Below are 23,122 nucleotides of genomic sequence, written 5' to 3' on the forward strand. Positions count from 1 at the left end.
TTCCAATCCAGTGTTGCAAGGTCCATTCTAGCCCCACCATTTTCTTAATTGTAACTTTTCCTCAGCAGAGAGTAGTCTGGCTCTCATTACCTACATCATATCTACGTGCTTGCTCAATTCATGTGTATAGGTAGTTTCAGAATCGCTAACTGAAGTCCTGTACCTATATAGGGACAATTCTTTGTCTTTAGCCCAAGTGTTCATTTAAAACACTGTTTTCCAAAGCAGCTTAGGCCAGTTCTGTATTCTCACTAATGGGCTAAGTTGTTCTTTTGTGATACATTTAGATGTTTCGTTACTATTTGTATTTCATTGTGGGTTCTCCTGGTTAATTATTTGCTTAATAATGCTGGTATTTCCTATTTATGCTGCTTGGTAATAAAAGTATTGTCAGCAATGACTACACCTCAGACATCTTCCATCAATAATCACCACTTTAAATCTGTATGGGGGCTGTAAATTAGCTTCATCAGAATGAAATCCCATCCTGGCACACTGCAAATGCGGGGAGGGAAGTAGGGAGGGAGGATGGGACATCAGGAGGGAGAGGGATGAGAGCCGAGGAGGGAGGAATGGAGGGTGGGAAACGAGGAGGGAGGGGGGAAGAGAAACCAGGAGGGAGGAAGGATACAGAAAAGCAGCAGTTCTGTCCAAGGGACTATGCCACAGGGAGGGTCCTGCATCTTCTCCATCCACTTCTCTGTTTCCTGTCCTGGAAAATTATCCAAGCAGTTCCCCTCTTGGTGTTCCACATGACTAAACCCCACGGGTCTCATCTAATCATACTTGGGGCTGCCTGGCTGCCTCTCCCCAGTTCCTCCAGCAGCTACAGAGCCCAGCAGGGGTGCAAACCTGGACACACCGCCCACCCCTTCCTCCTTCCTTCCCCCACACCCACGCCAAGGAGGGTTCTCCCTAGCAGCCTGACCGACTGTGGGGCTGGCCTGGGGTCTCCAGACGCTCACCACATGGAAGGGCCCATCCGACTCATGACCTGCTTAGTGTGCACCATCCTGATGGGTGAGTTCCCACTGTTCTCACTGGCCTGTGCTCAGAACAGAATAGATGCTCACGAAATCTTAGGTGCAGCCTTCTCTCCTTGAACTTGGGGCAGCTGGGTTTACCCAGAGCTCCAGGCATGAGGAGGAGGAAATCCTGCACTCTGGGAGGCTGTGGTCCCGTTTGGGTCTGGTTCTGATAGTAACAGCAAGTGCCTACATAGCTCTTACTAAGTGCTGGGCATTTTAACTAGTAACTCATATAAACCTCATAACTTTATGAGAAAGGAACTATTTGTCCCTTTTCACAGATGAGGGGACTGAGGCACAGAGAAGTTCTGTGAGGGGGTTAGGGGGAGGAAATGGGTGTTTGGCTCTAGACTGGACCACCCCCACCCCAACCCCATGCTCTCCATTGTCCCCAGCACAGAGCTCTGTGGTGGGGGCTAATAGGGAAGGGGCTTTCTTTTCTCAGATTGACCTAACTCAACCATCTTTCTGGGGTGATTTAGGATTCGGTCCCACTTACAGGGTGGGGGCTGGAGAAGGTAACCCTGCCCAGACCTGGGGCAGATAGGAAAGCTGTTCAGAACATGAGTGTTGACATCAGGTGAAGCTTTGAATCCTGGCTGTGCTACTTACTAGCTGTGTGGCCCTGGGTGGGTTGCCTAACCTCTCTGAGCCTCAGTGAAGTGGTGTCCTCGCCACCTCAGGAGGTGTTGTGAAGGATAAATTAGAACATGGATGAGCGACCCCAGCTCCGTCCTGATGCTGTCTGTGCCACAAATGGCAGTGGAACATTGCTGAAGTCACATAGCTTTGAGGGAGGCTGGGTTTGGGGTTTTCTGTTTGTTTTGGTTGGGTTTTTTTCCTCCTGCTAAGGGTCAGCTGCTATGAATCAGTAAAAGACAAAAAGACAGAGGAAGCATGAGCAGTCACATGTTCAAGAACAGAGCCCAAACCACACAAGTGCTCCAGCCATGCGCTGAGATTACCCAGGGAGGCTAAGCCACACGCGTGCACCGTCTCAGGGAGAAGACTGCTTTGCTTCTCATACCAGCAGTTGCTTCACTGCTACAACCAAAAGGGCCATCAACTAGAGTGAGCAGGTCCTGGTTTCTGACACCCTCTGCTGTGAGCCTCTCAGCTCTTCTCCTGCGAGCCTGGCCATGTGGCAGCGGCCCTGGGCAAGAGGCCAGAAGAACAGGCTGGCCTCAGCTGCAATGAGGGGGCACCAGGGGCTGCGTGAGCAGGGTGCCCACAGATCACAGTCCTGTCCCCGACCATGTCTCTGAGTGTGTGGCCTGGGCAGACCCTTGGCAAAAGGGAAGTGAGAGGAATTTGTCCCAGGAAACCCCCCCCTTTCACTTTCTGCACTCTGCTCCCTCGTGCTGGTGCCCCCCACCAATAGGCTCCCCAGGGGTCTCCTCACATTCTCCCATGTCTTTCTTTTCTGTTTCCCCCAGGTCTGCTTTTTGAGAGCTGGAGAAGCCAGGGAACAAGGGCAGGGGGAGAACAGTTGTCTGGGAGCTCTGACCACCTGGGTGACCTTGGACAAGTCTTCCATTGGTCCACAACTCTCTGATAAGACATGTAGCAAGTGCAGTAGCCGTCAGCTTCAAGGACTTTGGTGCCCTTTGACAGGCAGTTCATTTACTCTTCACCACAACCTTGCTGTTTTAAGGAGGATCGGGAGGTCAGATGACTTTCCTGGGGTGTCACAGTCTGGAAGTGAGCTTGAGTCTTCTGAGGGCACCCTTTCCACCACCCACCTGCAGTGGGTGCTGGGCCTGGGGCAAAGCTTGGTGCTCAGAGGAATTTACTTTACTAGCTCCAAACCACTGTAGAAAAGCAAACCAATCGCAGCAGTCACCAAACATAGGGGTGCTTGTTTGGGCTACAGGGAAAGGTCAGGGAAGAGAAGGGCTGTTGTCATGGGTCCAGGAGGAAACGGGAGTGTTTAATGCGCCAGGATGCTTCCTCTGCCCCTGGGGGCGCTGCGGTCAGCAGCTCAGATTGAGAAGTCATCCCCAGGGAGGAGGGGAGTGGAGGGGGGCACAGTCCGCTGGGGAGGCCGGGGGAGCACCAGCCGAGGCAGGCTAAATCTGAAGTCTGAACAGCAGCACCTTTGGCAGGCACTAGCCCCAGGGAGGGTCAGCCTGTGGCTCTGCACCTCTATCAGTTCAGGAGATGGGGGGCAGGTCCAGTTCCACAACCAAGTGGCCCGAGAGGCAAGGGTTAAAGAGGAAGGGAGGAAAACGTGAGGGCAACGAGGCCTTTCACTCCCAGCACCCTGCCCTTCATCCCTTCTTTAGACCCTTCTGGGTCTGGGTCACATGAAGGATGGAATTCCTTCTCTTGCCCCTCCTCTGCACCCCTTTCTCACCTTTTCTCCACTGATAACCTATCTGGACAACATGCAGGCTCAGAGAGCTGGTGGGAGCGACCTCGGGGGCGGGAGGGAATTGGCGGAAAGGCATGTGTCCACACACCCAACTGATGAGGTTTGCTGGCCAAGGGAACGTCTCTCCTCACTCCCAAAGTGCTTTCTCCAGCCCTTCAGTGCCACCATGTCTGAGAGGCCGCCACTGGAGTTACTGCCTGAGAATACCATTGTTAACACGCTGTTGCCCCAAGGAGGTAGTCCCCTTACAGACAGGTGGACTCATCAGCTTGGCCACCTGTCAACTGGTAATGTGGGCCGTCACAGTGTGGGGGCGCAGCTGTCCCTCTGGGGGGCACAGTCTATCTGTGGTGACTGCCCACCCGGTACCATCCTTCCCATCCTCAATGTCCATAACTTGGTTCCTCCAGAAAACTCCCATAAAGCCCCCGCTGCCAGCAGACCTAATTCTCACTAAAGTGCCATTCTGGGAGGCCACCCCCACTGGCCATTACCCCACCACAGCCACCCCTGGCTCACTTTCATGTCTATGATCCACAGAACCACAGTCTGGGATAAAACCAGTAAACATTTTTGTCCGTGGTTAACATGAGCGCAATTGTACAGAACACACTGCATATGACTCCCCGAGAGGCCCTTGCTTCCCTCCTCACTGGGGCACCAGGGACATCTTTGGTCAGCTGTGGCCAAAACCAAAGTTTCTTTTTCTGATCCCTCCGAGATGCTGCTTCTGCCATGCAGGTCCCGCAGATGTGCTTCCATCTCCTGCGAGTTCTCTTCCCACTATAGCACCGCGGGCACAGGGCTTCAGGACAGTAGGTCCAGGGTAAATCAACTACCCCTTAGCTGAGTCATGATTACGGTGACATGGGAGCTGGTTGCCCAGTGCCACAGTGCCAGCCCTTCCCTGCTGCACACCAGTCATCACGAGGAGGCCTCAGCAATGTGAAGAATTTACTGAACGGCTGCAGGGGACCATCAAGGCTTACAGGCATCTTCTCAAGTAGCTGCACGTTCTGGATAGCTAGTGGCTTATTTTTAAGCACCTAAAAATCTTTTCATTTATTTTAGATAGATATATTTCTAAAGTGCTTTATAGACTTGTCATTTTTATCTAATTTTCAGACATAGACTTCTAAATTTAAAAGTCATCTTAACAAAGATCTAGAGACATCATTTCATGGATGAACCCACTGAGGCCAGAGAGCTATGGGAACTTGCCTTAGGTCACAAAGTCAGCGATACCCACTCTGAGGGGTGCGCCGCTCATGGCAATGGAGCTTCCCAAGGTGACTCAGGTCACTGCTGTGAACCCCTAGTCTGCTGCAGTGCGGTGATGCCTCAAGGCCCACTGGGCTTACTCCTTCTCTAAACGGTCCCATGGTGCCGTACTTTTATAACCTCTGACCTAAGCCATCTCTTCCTTATTTCTCCTGAGTCCTTCCTCCCTGGCTGATGTCAGCCGTCATTACTTGCTGCTTTCAGTGGGCCCACAAACAGAAAACACTTTCCAGCCTTTTAGTTTGTATTTCACTAGGCTGGAAAACTAATCAAACTTGTTAGGATTGTGCATAAATGAAAAGTAAACAGTGGCTGAACAATGGCCAGACTGTAAACACACTGAGAAGGGCTACTAACAGTCGCTGTGACTGCATCCCCTCACCCTGCACAGTGTCAAGTTCATGATAGACCCTCAATACATACCTACTGAGTGAATAAATACATGATTAAATGACTAGGTATCAGGTGAGTTAAGGGTGAGGACTAAGCTTTTATATTTCATGTGGTTTAAGATGTAATGGGGCCGTTCAGGGTACTGCCACATCACATCAGCTTACATGCCCAGAGCACCACCATGCCATTGGTTAGCCCTCTCCACCCTACTTCCTTCTATTCACACTCCCCCTGCAGGGATGGGGAAACAAGGAAATCAACATGCATTGAACATTTGCTATGTCAAGCACTGTGCTGGGTGATCTACATACGTGACTTCATGCAATCCTGGGCCCCATTTTGCAGCAGAGGAGCCTGAGACCTGAGACGTTAAGCAACTTGCCCAAAATTCACCCGTAAGTAAAGGAGCCTAACAGCGCCAGGCACAGACTGAACACTCTATGAGTTTGATGAAAGAATGACCACAAGGGAGAGTGTCACCCAGGCCCAGCAGTGCCAAAGCTGGAACCCTTTCCACCATGGCCTGTGGCCCACCATTGAGAGGAGGTATTATGAACAACAGGAAGAATGTGGGTCTTCTCTTGACCCCTGGATGATGACAGATTCAAGGCAGAGAGATGAAAAACTCTACAATAAGGGGCTGTGGCTCCAGTGCAGGAGCTGTCCCTCCCCAAGAGACAAGCGTGGGCCACCAGAGAGAATGGTAAATGTTACAGGCCTCTGGGGAACTGGGCGGCTGCCAGAGCCAGGGCATTTGCTCCCACAGCAGTTCCTGGTGGGCCTTCCCACCCTCACCTGGAGCCCTGGGTACACTCACCCAAAGGTCTCTGTGTGAGAGCACGGCCACTGGCTGCCTCATGAAATGCCCCCCAGCGGGTAAACAGGAAACACAGACCTCCCCCTAAAGGGAGCCAAGATCGCAGTGCTTGGTGAAAGGGCCTCTGTGTTCCCTGTCTGCTGCAAGAACAAACCCCCCAGGAAGTGGGGGCAGGGTGGGGAGGTATGGCCTGCCATTTGCAGCTTACTTCAGAATGTTTCCAAACCTGGCTGTGGCACCCTCAAGCAACACAGTGTACAGGACAAAGAAGAACCTGAGCCAAGGGACGCCTGGGCTCTGCTTCTGGTTAGTCAGATGACCTGCCAAGTCCCTTGGCCCCCAGGCTCCCAGGTCCCCCTTCTCTAGAAAGGGGCTATTGACAGTACCTCATGGGATTGTAGTGCCCATGAAATAAGGCACTCCCACTGAGTCCCCAGAGCACTGGCCTCCTTATCCTATCATGCCCTGTGACCTCAATGCTGATGTCATACCTCCGTGGTTTTGCCCTCCTCTCTCCTTTGCCTAGAATGCCTTCAGCCTACACAAAGACCTGGTAAAATCCCACTCCTTTCTCAAGGCTCTGCTGCAAGGACATCTTCTCACTCCTGGGTCCTCCAATCAATCCCTTCCTACCTACTGTCTCCACACCGCTTCCTCCAGCCCACACCCCCTCCCCTGCCACCTGAAGACATTCCCTCTGCCCTCTCATAGCAATTCAATCCAACATCAATTACTCTGTGGCAGGCATCATGCTGGCGGATAACAACACAAATGGGACCACACACAAGTGATCCCTGCCCTCCCAGAGCACCTGGGTGCTCAGGCAAGACCCAGTTAAACGGTCAGTGCTCACAGAGGAAGTACCTTTCTGCCAGCCTTGGGGCACAGGAGGAGCACCAGACCCAGGCCTGGGGCTCAAGAAAGGCCTCCCACTATAGGACAACTCAGTGGAGACCCAGGGATGACTAGGAGGGAGCTGGTGAGTGAAATGTGCCAAGGATCATGTTCAGACAGAGGGAACACTGTTCGTGTCCTTCATTGGAGCACCTGGCAGGCTGTGGAGTAATTATGTGTCCACAGATGTGTCTCCCTTTCAGAGCTGTGAGCTCCAGCAGGCCGATAAGGTATCCTGTTGATCTTTGTAACCCTGGCTCCTCTCCCAGTGCCTGGCTCAGAGTGGGGACACGTCTGATGTATGTTTGCTAACTGATGAATGCACAATAGCAAAAGTTTCTGGGCAATCAATGCCCATCTCTGTGGTGCCTGCAAGGTGCAGAGGTCAGAGGAGCTGAGGTTGCAGAGGGTGTGAAGTGCAAGGAGACTGAGTCAGGGATAGAGCCTCAAGAGTGGGGAGACACTTTCTGCAGTTAGAAGTACTGACTGAACCAGCAAAACCTTCAGAAAGGGTTTCTGAAATTTGGAGCTAGGCCCTTTGATGATTAACAACTGAGCAAACAAGCTCTTACTAGGGATCAATGTCAGGTCCTCCACTTGGGTTCAAAAGTGTAATTGCATTGTCAAAAAGAAAAGAGATTTGGTTTAGAAGCAGATTGTGTGAAAAACAAAGTGGTTTTACTTGACTGCAAGTTCAACATGAATCCAAAGTGTGGTTTTGTACAACGCACAGCTCACACAACCCATTCGTACCCAGCTCCACCAGTCCAGCACACCTAGAGGCCTCCCTCAGGATACGGTTACAGGGAGCATGCCGAGCGGGTGGTGAGCACACAGAGGGGCAGGTGGGGGACTGGGCCTCCCACCAGAGAAGAGAAGGCTTAATGGGGCCAGGATAGCCACGAAGGGACCCTGGCAGGGCCACCATGGGGAGGGGCTGGTGTGCTCCAAAGAGCAACAGCAGTCACGTGGCTGGTGGATGACATTGGTTCTGTGCTTGAGGGATATCCTGACATGTCAATTATTCACAGATAAGATGGGCTTTCTGGAGGATGGTCTGCCAGCTGTGGGCTGGGGGGATTCCTGCCCAATGATGAGTCAGGTTACCCTATAGAGCAAAGAGCACTAGACCTGGAGTCAGCAAAGCTGGGTTTCTCCCTCCTTCTGCCTGTGTGACTCCATGCCTTCATTTTCTCATCTGTAACAATATCTGCCCTGCCTTTCTCCCCACTGTTTTGAGGGTCATGTGATGCAATATATGTGGAAACTATGTCAATTGCAAAGTTCTTCTGAAATACAAGGGCTGCTCTATTATTCCCTTTAAAGATCCTTCTTGTGAACTGCCACCAGGGCACTAGCTGGGCAGGCCTAAGAGCCTGTACCCCCTCTTTGGGTAGGCACCACCCCTCACTGATCCTCTGAGGCCCAGCTCTGACACCCACCCACCACCCCTTCCCCAGAGCAACACAAATATGCAACAGTAAGGGCTGTGGTTCTCCAGCCATCTTCAAGCGGGAGGCAGAGCACAGCTTCCAGACCTTAGCTCTACCATACGAAGCTCACAGCATAGGAGGGAGGAAACCGAGTCCAGGGGCTTGCACAGAACAACGCAGGCATGTCCGCCCACCGCTTCTGCTCTTAGCTCCCTGTCTGGACACTTTGGGAGGCCTTTGGCAAGCCTACACTTGGGTTGACCTGGATTCTAGAGGAATCTTATCTGCCAGCTCAACGCATTAAGTTCAAAACACACCATTCCTTGGCAAGGCCTCAGTTTCCCCTGTAAATAGCAGCATTGGTCTCCTTGATGAGGCCCAGGGTTCTAAACCTTTGGTGCACTAACGTTCTGGCTGTGAAATCAGGCAGTCCTGAGTGTGAACACTGCCTCATCCTCGCTCTGTGAACTCCAGCAATTACTCAATTTCTCTGTGCCTCAGTTTATTAACATGTAACCTGGCGATAACTGTGCTTACCTCTAGGATCATCTGTGAGAACTAAAAGGGACACTACCGGGAGCTTGCTCAACACAGAGGTGCACAGTAAGTGCTTTTGCTATTACCACCGTCATGGGGGTCTTGGGACTGTACTGTAACCACGGGATCCCAGGGCTTTTCTGCAGCAGGGCAGGTTGCTGCGAGGAATATGGGGTCAGCGGGCCCGTCGGTGAGGTGGGACCTCCACACATCAGGCAAATGTTCCCAGGGAAGTGGGGAGAGGATCCAGCACCTCGGGAGTCATGGGAGTCAAGTCTTAGGAGATGCCCCTATTGTCATAGAGTGAGTTTCCCTAACGGCCGCTTCCTGAGTCCGGGGACTTCCCGGATGCCAGGGCAGGTCCTCCGAAGACGCAGGCATGGGTGTCCGCGGCGCCCTGGGCGCGGCGGTGCTCACTCGCCCTGCCGCCGCCCGCAGGTGAGCCGGCGCAGCGCTGGTCCATGCACGTGCCGGCCGAGGTGAGCGCGGCGGCGGGCGAGGCGGCCGTGCTGCCCTGCACCTTCACGCACCCGCACCGCCACTACGACGGGCCGCTCACGGCCATCTGGCGCGCGGGCGAGCCGTACGCGGGCCCGCAGGTGTTCCGGTGCGCGGCGGCGCGGAGCAGCGAGCTCTGCCAGACGGCAGTCAGTCTGCACGGCCGCTTCCGGCTGTTGGGCAACCCGCGCCGCAACGACCTCTCGCTGCTCGTGGAGCGCCTCGCCCTGGCCGACGACGGCCGCTACTTCTGCCGCGTCGAGTTCGCTGGCAACGTCCACGACCGCTACGAGTGCCGCCACGGTGTCCGGCTCCGCGTGACCGGTGAGCGCGGCGCAGGGGCTCCGGCTACGGGGCGGGGTCGGCCGGGGCGGGCGCAGTGCCTTCGTCCCTCCCCCCTTCCTGCCCCTGCCACGAGGGCTCACGAGGTGCCTGCTCTGTGCCCGCCGCTGAGATAGGGATGGGGACAATCCACAAGCCCTCCCACCTGGCTATGGCTAAGAACCACCTGGGAACTTACTACAAATGCAGAATCCTGTGCCCAGGAAGGGCTGGGCGGGCCCGCGAGTGGGCATTGTAATGAAGCTCCTAGAGAGGCAATGTCCCCAGCGGCTCGCAGTCTAGAGGGAGAGAAACACAAGTAAACCATAATTCTAAATATGCCGAGGGCTGCAATGGATTGTGGGCGACGTTGACTGACGGGGACCCACAGCACGCTGGGGGGTCCCTAGGGGGCCCACCAAGTGCCTAGTACTTTGCTAGACCCTGAGGAATAAAGATGTGGGAGCCACGGTCCTGGTCCCTAGTGGTTCTCAACTCTGACTGCACAACCCTGTCACCTGGGAAGCTTTTAAAAATCCTGGACTCTGCTGTGGGGATCGTGGAGTTCTGGGTTCGAGTGTGACTATGCCAAGAACTTCTCTGAGTGCATTTCAGTGTCTTCCCAGGGTCCCCACCTCCTTGCCACAGTCCTAGCATTCAGTGATTCAGTCTCAACTCTAGATCTGGGGGAGGTTGTCTGGGAGTGGAAGGCACCCTTAAAATCCACTAGCATGGTCCTCAGTGATACAGCATTAATACTGAACTTGTAGTGAGCACTTGCTATGGGCCAAACCATAGTCCAACACTCCACACGTATTATTAACTTGCCAAATTTTCTCATCAGCCCCACAGGTAAGTGATCCTCATTTTACACATGGAGAAAGTGAGGCACAGCACTACAGATATAACTTGCCCAAGACACACTTGTATCAGGACCCAGTGCCTTACTAGCCTGGTGCCCGAGTGGTACTCCCTGGGAGGGTAACTCTTTGCCCACCACTGCTCTGATCACAATTTGCTTTCTCTCTTGCCCCCTTGTCTGCGGCGCGCAGCCGCCCCGAGAATCGTCAATATCTCCGTGCTGCCGGGTCCTGCGCACGCCTTCCGCGCGCTCTGCACCGCCGAAGGGGAGCCACCGCCCACTCTCGGCTGGTCCGGCCCTGCGCTGGGTAACCAATCAGCTACCCTGTCGGGCCTGGGTCAGGGTCACAGCCATCAGGTAACCGCCGAGCTGCCAGCTCTGGTCCACGACGGCCGCTACACCTGCACTGCTTCCAACAGCCTGGGCCGCGCAGAGGCCAGCGTCTACTTGTTCCGTTTTCACGGCGCGTCTGGGGCTTCAGCGATCGCCTTGCTGCTCGGCGCGCTCGGCCTCAAGGCGCTGCTGCTGCTTTGCATTCTGGCCGCCCGCGCCGCGGCCCGCCACCGCCTAGGTGGGTGCAATTCAGGTCAAGGTGGGCGCGAGGGTCAGGCAGGGGGCTTACCTCTTAGGTAACCAGACTAATCACCTGGAAGTGGGAACCAGTGTGAGCCCATTTTACACTAAGGAAGCCGAGGCCATAGAAGTTAAGGAACTTGCCTCTGGCCTAGCCTAGAGTCATAGCGATAGTGACCCCAACTCAGGAGTCAGGCCCTTTACCGGCACCCTATAAATGACTCCTCCCTAATGACTCTGACCACCCGTAGGCTTTCCCATATAGCACCATTCCTGTATGTTACAACAAGCATCTTGAAGACCTACTATGTGCTGTGCTAGGAATACAGAGGTGTGTAAGCCATGGTTCCGTGCCCTTGAGTGGGTGCTAAGGAGTAAGCAAGTAGTTGCAGTCCTCAGTGAGAAACGCTGTCCCTGCTGAAGCCCAGAGTATGGTCAGCCTTGTGCTGGTGGCTCGGCTGGATGGGGGCCAGGAGGTAAGGCTTTACACAAGTGAGGGCTAAATCCCAAACTATAAGCAGGCATGAGCTAGGAAAACAAGGAGCTAATGGTATTCCTAGCAGAGGAACGACATCTAAAAAGTGCAAGCATGAAGTAGGAGGGCGTCTTGGAAGAACAGCAGGCCCCGGCACACTGCTCCTGATGCGCTGATGGGAAATTTGCTCTGGGCCCGAGAGGGGCTTCCCAGAGCCTCTAGGACCTCCCAGGGCAGTGGGACCAGCCTCAGACTCTCCTGGGGTGAAATCCCAATCTGTCACTTGTTTTGCTATGGCCACTGTGTTTGCTATGGCCATGCTGACTTCCTTGCAGGTTTTCCAAATGTGAGCATTCTGGGCCTCAGCGTCCTCAGAAAGGCGTGTTTTTCTGTGGACTGCTTCTCACTTCACCTTCTCATGAACTCCCAGGCATCTTCTGGGTCACTCCCCAACCTGCTAGCATGCTGTCTGTTGCATGTACCCCTCAGACCACTTCCACAGTGGGGGTGCGTGAGGGGTGGGGCCTGTACCCGGAGGCTACCATGGAGATTTCATGCCTCCTCTCTCTCTGTCCACACAGAGAGCCCAGTCACCCAGGACACCGCACCACGGTAAGTGAGCTACTCTGCCCCCACCCCACCCCACCCGCTGTAGTCCCCATTGGTCAAGGGGTGCAGGCTTCTCAGGGCTGCTGGCATGAGAAGAAAAACAGGCAAAGGGTCAGGGCTGGGGGCGTGGCCCAGACGAGCTTCTAGGCCTGCCCAAAGCCCTCCCTCCTTCAGCCCAGCAAGCCTGTTTGGGGCCGGATCAGGCCATGCTGACCTGCTCTCCCCACCCCTACCCCACCCTACTCCAGCATTTACCATCTGGGCCTCTCACTGGCATCCCTCCCAGACCAGCCTGGTGTCACGGTGTGAGAGGGTCATTTTTCTGTCTTACCTGCACCCCTAGCTGTGGTTCCTCTAGGCTGTGTTCCCTCTTGCAGAGCCCAGCACTCCACAACAGGCAGACCCTCACAGAAGCCACCTGGGGTATTCGTTCTCCCAGGCACTCTGCTGAAGGCTTTGCAAACAAAACATGCTCAGAGGTCCTGAGGGTTTAGGTGAGGGGCCCAGGGCCCAGCTAGGAAGTGTTGACCCTCCTGGCCATGTTCCCCTCCTCTCAGTATCTCTGTCCAAGTGAAGGTCTGTGTTGAAGAAGAAAGAATTCAATTCATAGACCCTGGGTGGCCTGCTGGGATGCTGGGTGAGGGTGGTGCTTGGGGCAGCAGGGTCATTCAGGACCCATTAGACAAACCCAGACACTCCCATAATTCCACTCTTGCCTGTGCCCTGAGGGCTGGACCAGCCCCTCTCTCCAGCTGCCTGCTCATCTAACCCCCACATTCTGGGAAACTTGTGCAATGTGCCTTTTCTTGCTAATTTACTACCCCACTAAGGCATCTCAATCAGAAAGCTGTCACTCAAACCTACTGTGTACCAGGTACTGTTGTAGGTGCTAAAGAAACAAGAATCCCTGGCCTCAAAGAACTCACATTGTAATGTGGAGAATTTTAATAAACACATAAACAAGATCAGCTTAGATTTTAAAATAAGAGCTGTGGAGGAAGCAGCCATGGCAATGAAGTAGCACTGTCGGGGAGGAAGGTGGCCATGGGCTGCGGCTACTTTAGATGAGGATGTCGTCTCTAAGGACACAACATGGAGGGGACCTGAGACCAGAGCCCGAAGGGGCAGGCTGGAGTGGTGGGGCAATTCTGAAGGAAAAGGGAAGTCAGAAGGTTCAAGGGAGACCTGGGAAGGAGACGGAGAGGACAGAGAGGCTGTGGGACACATTTGAAAGCAATGGGAAGTCACTGAATCGTTACAAGCAGACAAGTGACCCCACTCAAAAGTGAGCAGGAGCCAGGAATCTCGTGAGGCTTTCCACCACAGCTGAGGCCGCTTGCGTGCTCAGGCAGCAGTGGAGGTGGGGAATGGGGAAGGCAGAAGGCAGGCCTGACCACGGGGCTGGCTGCGCACCACATATGAAGAGGAAGCTAGGATGGCCAGGTTTGGAGCCATCACCTTGGGCACCACTTACTGAGATGAAGATGGGGTGGGATGGGGGGCTACTGGTCAGGATCATGTAAACACTGTGGACAGTAACTTTGAGATGCCCATTAAGACATCCCAGCGGAGAAGTCAGTGCAGTTGGAGCTCAGGAAGACAGGCCTGGGCATATTGCTCTGGAGGGAAGGGACGTGGAGATGGTTTTTGAAGGCAGAGAGGAGAAATACCCTGTAGCCCCCTCCCTGTTCCGCAGATCCTATAGCTGCCCTGCCTCCAACCTCCCAGCTAATGTCCAAGCCCTGTTGGCTGCAGGCCCCACCCTCCCTCTCGTCTCTCCTTCCTACCCACTGCTGGGGTATGGTTTGGGCAGTCAGGGTCCCCCTTCCTGTATTGGGTGGTCAGCCAACTTTCTTATGTCTGCAGGCCCCAGGCTCAGGAGTCCAATTATGAAAATTTGAGCCAGATGAGCCCCCGGGGCCCAGCAGCACCCATGTGTTCACCACGAGGAAGTACTTGGCTACCGGCATCCACTTGTGCACCATGAGGAGCGAAGAACAGCATCAGAATTGGCTGGGACAGCCCTTCCTGGCTCCTGGACACCTTGGCAGCCCCCAACTAGACAAATCCCATAAAGAGGCCAGGACCCCACTCACAGTGGTCTCCTCCATGGACATCTGTCTCAGAGCCCCCATATTTATGTCAATGGGGCCAACATTTTTAAAGTGTGTGTGTGCACCCATGCACACATAAGCTCCAACGTGAAACTTCCAGAAAAACTCCTCTCACCCTTTCTCGCCGAGACCACCATAGTGATGCAGGCAGGAGGCTCTGGAGGCCCGGGCTCCATTGCAGCCATCACCCACGTGCTGTGTTGACCAGGGCACTTTTTTCACTTCTTTGGGACTCAGCTCATCCACTGTTGAACACAGACAGTAATATTCTTCCATCCTTGCTGGTAGGACCATCAAAATCAGAGGAATTATGAATATGAAGGGACTTTGGGAAGTACAAAGCCATCTACAGACATGAGGGGTGTCACCGGCTCCTCCTTGCAAGGCAGCCTGGGGATATGCAAATGGCTCTTGGAAACTGGTGGCCACACCGGCCTTGCTGAGAATGAGGATTCTAGACAGCAAGTCTGGGTGTGCAAACCTGTGGTCCCAGGAACCTCCAATTGGCAGTGAGGAGTCTAGTGTCCCTATTCCTGGGGCCCCTCTGTGTTGTCCAATACTTTTTGCCCACCTCTCACTCCATCAGCTGCTCTGCATTACCTTTGCTGGGACCCCTGGGAAAAGGAAACAAAACACCCATCATCTCAAAGCATCTGGAATCCAGTGTTGCCAAGGACTGAAAGCTGGGAGGCCTGAGGGGCACTCTGGGTTGCAGGGTCCCATGGATAGAGCAGCTGCAGCACTGACCTCTGTCTGAGACCTGCGTCCTCCCAGGATGTGCAAAGTCCAAAGGCACCAATAATTTCATCCCATTTGCCTGAGTTCTGCCTTCATCGGTTGCTGCTTTCCCTATTCACGCATCAGTGCAAACATGTTTTAGCCCCTGCAGTCTCTGGGGTCAGGGAGAGGAGGAGGGGGTGTGTCTGACACCCAGAAAAGCTGGCAGAGGAAAGGGCAACTGATATCGGGGACTGAAGAGGCCAGGGGAACAAACTCTTTCCTTCAGAACTTTCCCCAGAGCTGGAGTGGTAACCTACAGTAAGCTCAGGTTCCTCTCTGATGCTTTTCTACAGAGATGGCCTGAAGGTTGAAGAATCTTCACAAGTTAGTAAGTAGGGCAGTGGGTTCTGTGAGGTTCCCCTCCTCACCAGAGCAAGGGGGTGATGGATCCATCCAGAAGACTGATCTGTCAAAGATCAGAGGAGTTGGCATTTGTAACTCCTTGTATGGGAATACTTCGGGGCACCTCCAGAGTCCTGTTCACCAGAGAAGAAGTGAAGGGCACAGGAGTGGTATGTCTTGGAACATCTGCCTGGTCTTTAAGGCCAGTTTCTCAGCCAAGAATACAGTGATAGGAATTACTAATTTGTTTGTTTTGTGCTGGGAATTGGGCCAGGTGTTTGGGGATACAGAAATGACCGAGGCATGTGTTTCAGTCAGGCTGTGCTAGGTTGTGCTGTAGTAACAAACAAATCCTAAATTCACAGTGGCTGAAGACAAGCAGGGTTTATTCTCACCAAAGCTACATGCCCATCACATACTGGCAGGGGTGCTTTGCACACTGTTTTTACTCAGGGACTCAGGCTCCCAGGGATCCACCATCTCTCATGTTGTGGATTGCTGGGTTGGAGATAAAAATAAAGCTCTAGCCCTCCCAATTGTGGTCATAGTTCACTGGCCAGAACTAGCCACATGTCCAACCACCCTCAAGGGCCTGGGCAGTGCAACCTTATACTGTACCTGGAAGGAAGAAATCAAGAAGCATTTGGGAACAGCCCTGATAACTCCACTGTAGAACTCTCCCGGAGTTCTCATGCTAGTTAAGCCACACAGCCCAGTAAATGGAATAAGATGTGAAAGTAACAGTAGGAAGTGCTGTGGGAAAACACAAAAAAGAATGGGCAGCCCAGTTTTGGGAAGGGTTTCTGGAGGAGAGGACATAGAAATGGTGCACATTGGCCATGCAAATGGGGAAGAATGTTAGTTGGAGGTAAGAAAGTATGTCATTCTAAACAGAAGGGACAGTCTTAAAAAAGGCCAGGAGGTCGGACACAGGGTGATGTCCAAGCAGTTCAAAGTTGCTGGAGTTAGGGGGCAGCAGTAGGCTTCCACCTGGTGAAGAATTGCTGCCTCCAACAGGGATGCGAGTAGCAGAGGGAGGCAGGGTGCCCAAGGGGCCAAGCCCGGGGTTGGTTCTGGTACTGTTTCCCATGGCTGCTGCACCTACTCCAGACCCAAGATGCCCTGGGGCTAGGGTTTCCCCCACAGCACCTTGGGCTCTCAGAGCAGGGTTTCCCCAGCGAGTGCTGAGGGTTGCCTGCATCAAGAACACATGGGAACCTTGCTCATGGGAACCACCTGGACCTCCTGAATCACAGGCTGTGAGTGTAGGGATGGAATTTTAAACTAACTCTCCAGATGATTTTGCCCCTAACTTTGTATTATGGTCATTTTCAAACACACAAACACAAAGCTGAAAAAAATTAAGATGATCAACAAGATACCCACCACCCATATTCAACAGTTACTAACATTTTGCCGTATTTGCTTCATGTGTGTGTTTGAACTATTTGAGAGTAAACTGCAGGAACCAGTCCTTCACTCCTGAATACCTCAGCTGTGTCTACTAAGAGCAAAGCCTTCTCCTCCACAACCTCAATGCCATCATCACATTTGAGAAAATGTGAACAATTATTCAATAATACCATCTTACAGCCCACATTCATATTTCCCCAACTGTTCTCAAATGCCTTTTCTGGCTTGTTTTTAATCAGGCTCCAGTTTACTCCAGGTGATTCTTAAGCAAGCTGAAGTTTGAGACCCCTGTGGGATGCCCAGCTCATAAGGTGCCAGCGTACAACCCCTGGCCCTTTCAAGGTGTGTCTTACAAATGTTAATGCAAACAAATGCTAAGGCAGGGCTCCTGGGCATTTCAGTGCTGTGACCAAGTTAGGGTTACACTGTCACCCTCAACCTCCGCCAGCTGGGCCCTCCCAGAGGCATTCCCACCCCAACCCTGGAATTCAGGCCTTGGAATCTCTGTGCAGCTTCCTGTCCCTCCTCCTACCATGGTCACAACTGCATTACAGACCCACAGGGATCTCCTTGGCTCTCCTGCACTCCCTGGGGCCACCAGTGGCCTCCTGTCTATGCCGATTCTTAAACCAAGCTTTACATTCTCTTTGAAACTAGACACCTTGCCTATTGTGTTGAAGTGTCACAGAATATAGGTTCTATTCGTTACAAGCCTTCTAATTTCACATTTTTCTTAGTGTAATTTCTGCATGAAAAGACCTGCCAACCAGTCTGCCCAAAGCGGGACGTGTCCACCGTGTGTAAACTGAACTTGAGTCTAGTTTATTTGCAGAATTTTACTTAGCCAATTCTCATTTCTCCCTTTTTCTCATTACATAAAAACTTGTCTTCTGTACAAGCATGTAAAATGCTAAACTCCCAACCCCTGAACAAGTGAATATTGCACATTTAATGACCCAACTAGGCTGTGGTTTTAAAGGCCTCAAGTTGTGGAAAGGAAAACAGTTGAACACAAGCAGCACTTGTCACACAGGTGATTTAAGCCATTGAAAGGAAAATAAATTCCAACCTTCAATACTCAGTGAGAGATACTATATTTGTACATCAACAAATAAAAGTTATAATACACAACATTTCTTAGTGATTTTATTATCCCAAAATAAGGTCAGTAGTTTATTTTTTTCAAGTAATTGTCATCAGAGTATGGCAGCAATGTCCAGATTGAAGGAAACTTCAACAGTATCTTCCCAGGACACACGATGCCTCTATTAAGTGTGAGGATCATCAGGGACCAGAACAAGGGCAGTAATAGCACCTGGCTGCCAGCCAAGAATTTTATCCAGCATGACTCAGAGGCAAACAGAAGATCACAGCAAAGGATTCTTTTTTTATAAGCAACATTTTCCCAACATTATACTCTATTTTGCTTAATAAGACAAGTTAGCTGAACAGAAAAAAATTCAGCTACCACCTCAAAGCTGTAAGGTTGGTCCAAAATGAAGAGCAGTTTTGGAAAGTGCAAAGCACCCTCCGTAGACCTCTCATGCTGACAGGTGATGCAAACAGCCTTTGGCAGCAACTGATGTTAAGTCGCCAAAGTGTGGAGTTTGAACTTGTCACTAATTGAACATGCCAGCCATAGGGCACAGCTGCTGAGAGCTGGTACTGCCCAAGTGCCCAGGGTAAGTGAACTTAGCTGTTTGGCCCAGCCTTGTGTGACCAAGCCCCAGGGCAGGGACCAGACCAGGGGACATGACGTGAGGCAGCACATTCTTGGTGTCTGCAGGTGAGGGCCACCTGAAGGTTGTGCCCTTGCTGAGTCCTGGCCCTGCTAAATCTGGCCACAGCCTTTTTAGAATAACACGGGCTTGTTGGGGCACTTTTCCTCAAGGGCAGCCCTGGCAGATATCATTGGGGAAGAGGACCAGTTAAAAAAGCACTGGGCAGTTAGCTTGTAGTGGACTGGGGGAGGGCAGAGATGTGACCAAGTGTGACAATGTCCAAAAGTCTGTCGCAAGGGACAGGTGAACAGCACCAGCCTGGGCTGCCCCAGCAGAACTGTGACAAGTGTTACCAAGAGGCCAGTTTTGGCTCAGTATAAAGCGGAACTACAAGCAGAGCCCCCCAGCGGTTCTGGCGAAGGGTACTGGCCATGGGCAGAAGGCAGAGGAGAGGCAGGGGAGCAGGGCTGGGGATCCCTGCCGGTGAGAGATGGGACTCCATGAGCTTTAATGTCCCTGCTGACCTTAAAGCAGCGACCTACATTTGTTTCATGCTCCAGAGAAAAATCACTAATTTTAGGATTAAAAATTCAATAGAAAACTGCATCACCTTCATTCAAAAAGAAGAGGCATGAACACTTGCCAGCCGTTGACTGGTACAACGTGGACTGATTTTGCTGCTTGATCAAAATTATCAGTGGCATTGGCACTTGGTTAAAGTGAGGTTAAGCTGCTCTGGGGGTTTTCATTTTCTGGACTAGGCTTCCCCACCTCAAAGAACTGAGAGACTCAGGCCATCAGGGAAGCAGACATGAAACCATGAGATGGTTGTGCCTGGGGGCTCAGGCCCTGGGCATGCCCTGGAGCTCGTGCAGGGCGAGGTCCTGGCTCCTCTGTCAGGGTGAGCAGACACATGTGCACGACCAACCTCCCTCAGCACCGTGACTCCCAGCTTTCCGCCGTGCTCACCTGAAGGGTTAGGCGGAAGAGCCGGAAAGCAGGAGGATCTCGTGTGCCTCTTGATCGGTCCTTGCATGCTGTGGGAGATGAGTAGAGAAAAGGTGCTCTTCATAGAGACCAGGACGCTGCTAGCCATCCCTCTGTCAACCAGGTGCCACTGGCAGCCCTGTGCAGAGGGCCTGCACTAGTTCGCTTTCAACACTGCTCTGCACAGACAAGGCCTGGGTCTTGCTTGATCCAGAGACCTACACGCAGCACAAGGAGCTGTTTCTGGAACTGGCCCTGTGCTCTCCGGAGATCAACTGTTTCTGCCAGCAAAGGCTTGTCATTCCTGAAAGCCAGCAGGCTGGTCTACTCATTTCCGAGGGCTACAGCAGTGCTGCCATCTTCTAAACTATTCTCAGTGTCTTCAAAGCACCTTTTTGTTAATCACAAAGTACTTAAAGAGGAAGCAGTTTCACTGACCATCTCTAATAATCAAGTTACAGTGTCAAATAATACAATGACATCAGGCATAAAAATCTTCATCAGTTTTAACTGGAAGACTTTACAAACTAGTGTGATAGCCCTAAAAATGGGATTCTTACCAACTGCAACTAAAGATTTTATTTTTTATAATTCGTACAGACCAGGTACATTATAAATATTATAAACTTTTAAAAGTGAACAGGTCATAATGTTCTTTAAAATGTACATACTATCACTCAAAAACTTCACATTCTAGGACATCAATAATTATCCTCCTCAAACAAAACAGCACACAAGCCATTTCCTGTCATAAAATCTTTTTGCCAAGCCAGTCATTACACTTTCCACAGCTTCCAAACTTTTCTTTTACACAGCACGGGGAAGATGAATGATTTTGAAAAGAGAAGCAAAAACAAAGCTAGCTCTGAGATGTCCCTTTAGAGATGGACACTCTGTGGCCCACAAAACTTGGAGGCTGAACAGCGATGACCTTTATCAGAGCATGTCTATCAGGCAGCAATGTTCCATCCAACCGAAGAAGTTCAAAATCAAAACAGCTCCTACATACTTCCAGATGGGGGGAAGCACTCCAAAAGGATATTCGAAAAGAGATTAGCACTGTGGTAACCTATATAATCCTCATCCCTGATAAATTCTCTGGTGACTGTTCAGACATTTTTAGGCAAATATCCTTGGGCTATAGGAAAGCCATACAAAAGCAATACACAAGCTGGACAAACAAAATCAATTTTGAGCCAAGAGAGTTGTGACTATGATGATGAAAGTCAAACTGCTCTCTCTGGGGGGAAGTGACAGGAGCAAGAAGACGGCAGGAGAGCAGGGCGACGTCAGACAGGCTCTGGTAATGAAGGAGCTGTCAGCACCAGAAGGCACGTGGCTATTGAAAAAAGCCAAATGTCGTTCAGTCTCCTGACCCGACCCAGTTTCCACAGACAAGTATTTCAGCAGGTTTGTACCTTCATTTGAATTTAAGTGTGGAGTAAAACCAGCAGGAAACAGAGAATCAGGCTCTTGGTCTCTGTCTCGCAATTTTTCCCTCAAGCCCTCCCTTCCTCTCTCTCCCTAATTCAACAGCAGGACCTTGGACATTAAACCTGGTGTTTCTCAAGAGCTGCAAATGTGGGAGTCTACAGGGGCTCAGTAAGGGCTGTTAATGGGGAAATGTGTGTCCACAGTGAACAGGAGAGTAACCCTGACTACACTGCACATGTGGGCCAACAAACCCATCTGTGCACAGTATGCTCACACAGACCACCAGCGTGCGCTCAAGACCACCAGCATGTGCTCAAGGCCACCAGCATGTGCTCACAGACCACGAGCGTGCACTCACACAGACCACCAGCGTGCGCTCAGACGACCAGCATGCGCTCACAGACCACCAGCGTGCACCCATACAGATCACCAGTGTGCCACCCAATTTAGACGGATAGCTCCTTCTCCATGAGTACACACAGCTGGATGGATGGAAATGGACTTGTCACCACACCATCTCTGCTGTCCACTGTCATCAGGATTAGGTGATCACATTTTAGTCAATGAATCACTTTAATTCAGCATTCTTATCTCCCTTCTAAAAGAAGACAGACAATATTTTTAAGCTGGTCTATTTCCTCACATTTGAGAAACGCAATTTTCAAAGTGTGTTTTACTTTGAAGGAACACAAATGGTGTTTAACAGTGAGGGTTCTACATGATTCCCAAAGTATTTAGATCTGACACAGGAGTCTTGAAATTTAAAAAAACAGAAGACAGAATTGGAGACATACAAAAGAACCCCATCCAGAGTCTTGTGAGACATTCAGCAGCTTTAAGTGGCTCTGTAACCAAATGAGAGTAAGTTTCTCCTATTGGATGAACATAAAACTAGTATGTCCCCAGAAGTTTTAAGAGCTAAGAAAACACACATGTACACACACATACACATGTGCACATGAACAACAGAATTATCTAGTGCTCCTCAACCTGCATCTCAGTCAACTAATTCATTGGCTAAACTGAGCTCTGCAGTGAAACTAAATAAAGTTACTTGTGCAAAAGCAAAGTTAAAATGTAAACATAAACAGCAACAGGGTTTTTCAAGAGCCTTAGTGTTACTATCGTATGTTGTCTAAATAATGCACTTCTGGATAAAGACGGTTAACAAGAAGAGCCAGGAAGCTTTTCCCATCTTGCAGGCAATGGCCAGGATGCTTTATAAACTGTGTGGCTTGCGATATCTGATCCTGGTACTCAACATACTGTTTACTTGATGTCAAGGATTCAAGAGCATTCAGAGCCTAAAAGACATGGAAGACAAAAGGGTTATCCATCCAGATGCACATAACATGACTGCCAGAGGTGTAGCAAACCTGCCATTATCATCTGATATAACCGTGAGCCTCTGGGGAAGCCTACAGAACTGGAATTACATGTCCCAAAGGCAGGTACTGATTAACCACAAGCAGAAGGCAGCCAGCAACCTGAGATTTTCTAGCTCTTGCTGCCTTCCACATCCAGCCTTCCCGCTCCCGGCCAGTGCTGTTTCCCAACCCTCCCCTGCAGAGCCGCTACTGTGGCCTGGCTGCTCTTCCGGCCTTGTCCTCCTTCCCCCAGTGCCAGCAGGGAGCCCTCCCCACCACATCATCTGCAGCCTCTTCCTGGGTCCCCTACTGGAAATCACAGGCACAAGCAAACCTAACTTGCTATTAGTTTTATTCTTAGGTTACAAAATAATGTCATATTAAACTGTCTAACTGTATGAAATTCAAAAGAAACCAGTGGCTAAGTGCTGCTAAAGATAAGCAATAAGGTCATTCAGTCAGTCAGCAAGCATGAAGTACAGATCAGGTTCTTCTGGTTTCTGCCCAACAGAAACAATAATGTTCCCATGCCTCTCTTCAGTAGTAAATAAAGAAAAACATGCTTAAATGACATAATGTTAATTTCTCCTTCCTTCATAGTGGGAGAAGAGAAAAAGACTATATTTGGAGAAAACAAAAAAGAACAGTGGTTCTTAGAGGTGGGAGTCTTGTTTCCCAAGTATACATGCTCACCACTCTCAGGGTCTGAAAGTGAACTGTGAAGCCCTGAATCCTTCCCCTTAATGGGGACCACCACACAGAGAAAATAACAAGAATCAATGGGGACAGGCAGGGAGCCATCACTTTCACTCAGGAATGCTTGATCCTTGCTCTTCCAGACCCAGAAAGCACCCTGCATATGGCTGGTA

The 23,122-nt window shown here is 51.3% G+C and overlaps 2 protein-coding genes across 7 annotated transcripts in view; one reads left to right on the forward strand and one right to left on the reverse strand.

The window, feature by feature from the left end:
* The first annotated feature begins 753 nt into the window (after positions 1-753).
* SIGLEC15 (sialic acid binding Ig like lectin 15) lies at positions 754-17,681 on the forward strand. Its single transcript, XM_073212986.1, is given in 7 exon segments — positions 754-1,020; positions 8,764-8,823; positions 9,196-9,579; positions 10,629-11,009; positions 12,068-12,098; positions 13,962-14,016; positions 14,018-17,681. Coding segments are annotated over 7 exon segments (1,116 nt in total). The 5' UTR covers positions 754-968; the 3' UTR covers positions 14,171-17,681.
* A 194-nt stretch (positions 17,682-17,875) lies between these two features.
* Positions 17,876-23,122, reverse strand: part of EPG5 (ectopic P-granules 5 autophagy tethering factor) — a 102,391-nt gene continuing 97,144 nt past the window's right edge. For all 6 annotated transcript variants that reach the window (XM_073212983.1, XM_073212982.1, XM_073212981.1 and 3 more), the window contains one exon: positions 17,876-22,190. In XM_073212983.1, coding sequence (XP_073069084.1) covers positions 22,008-22,190 — 183 coding nt within the window. In that variant the 3' untranslated portion in view covers positions 17,876-22,007. The remainder of the gene's footprint in view (positions 22,191-23,122) is intronic.

Source organism: Manis javanica, chromosome 9 (assembly GCF_040802235.1).
Source record: "Manis javanica isolate MJ-LG chromosome 9, MJ_LKY, whole genome shotgun sequence".
NCBI classification, from domain to species: domain Eukaryota; kingdom Metazoa; phylum Chordata; class Mammalia; order Pholidota; family Manidae; genus Manis; species Manis javanica.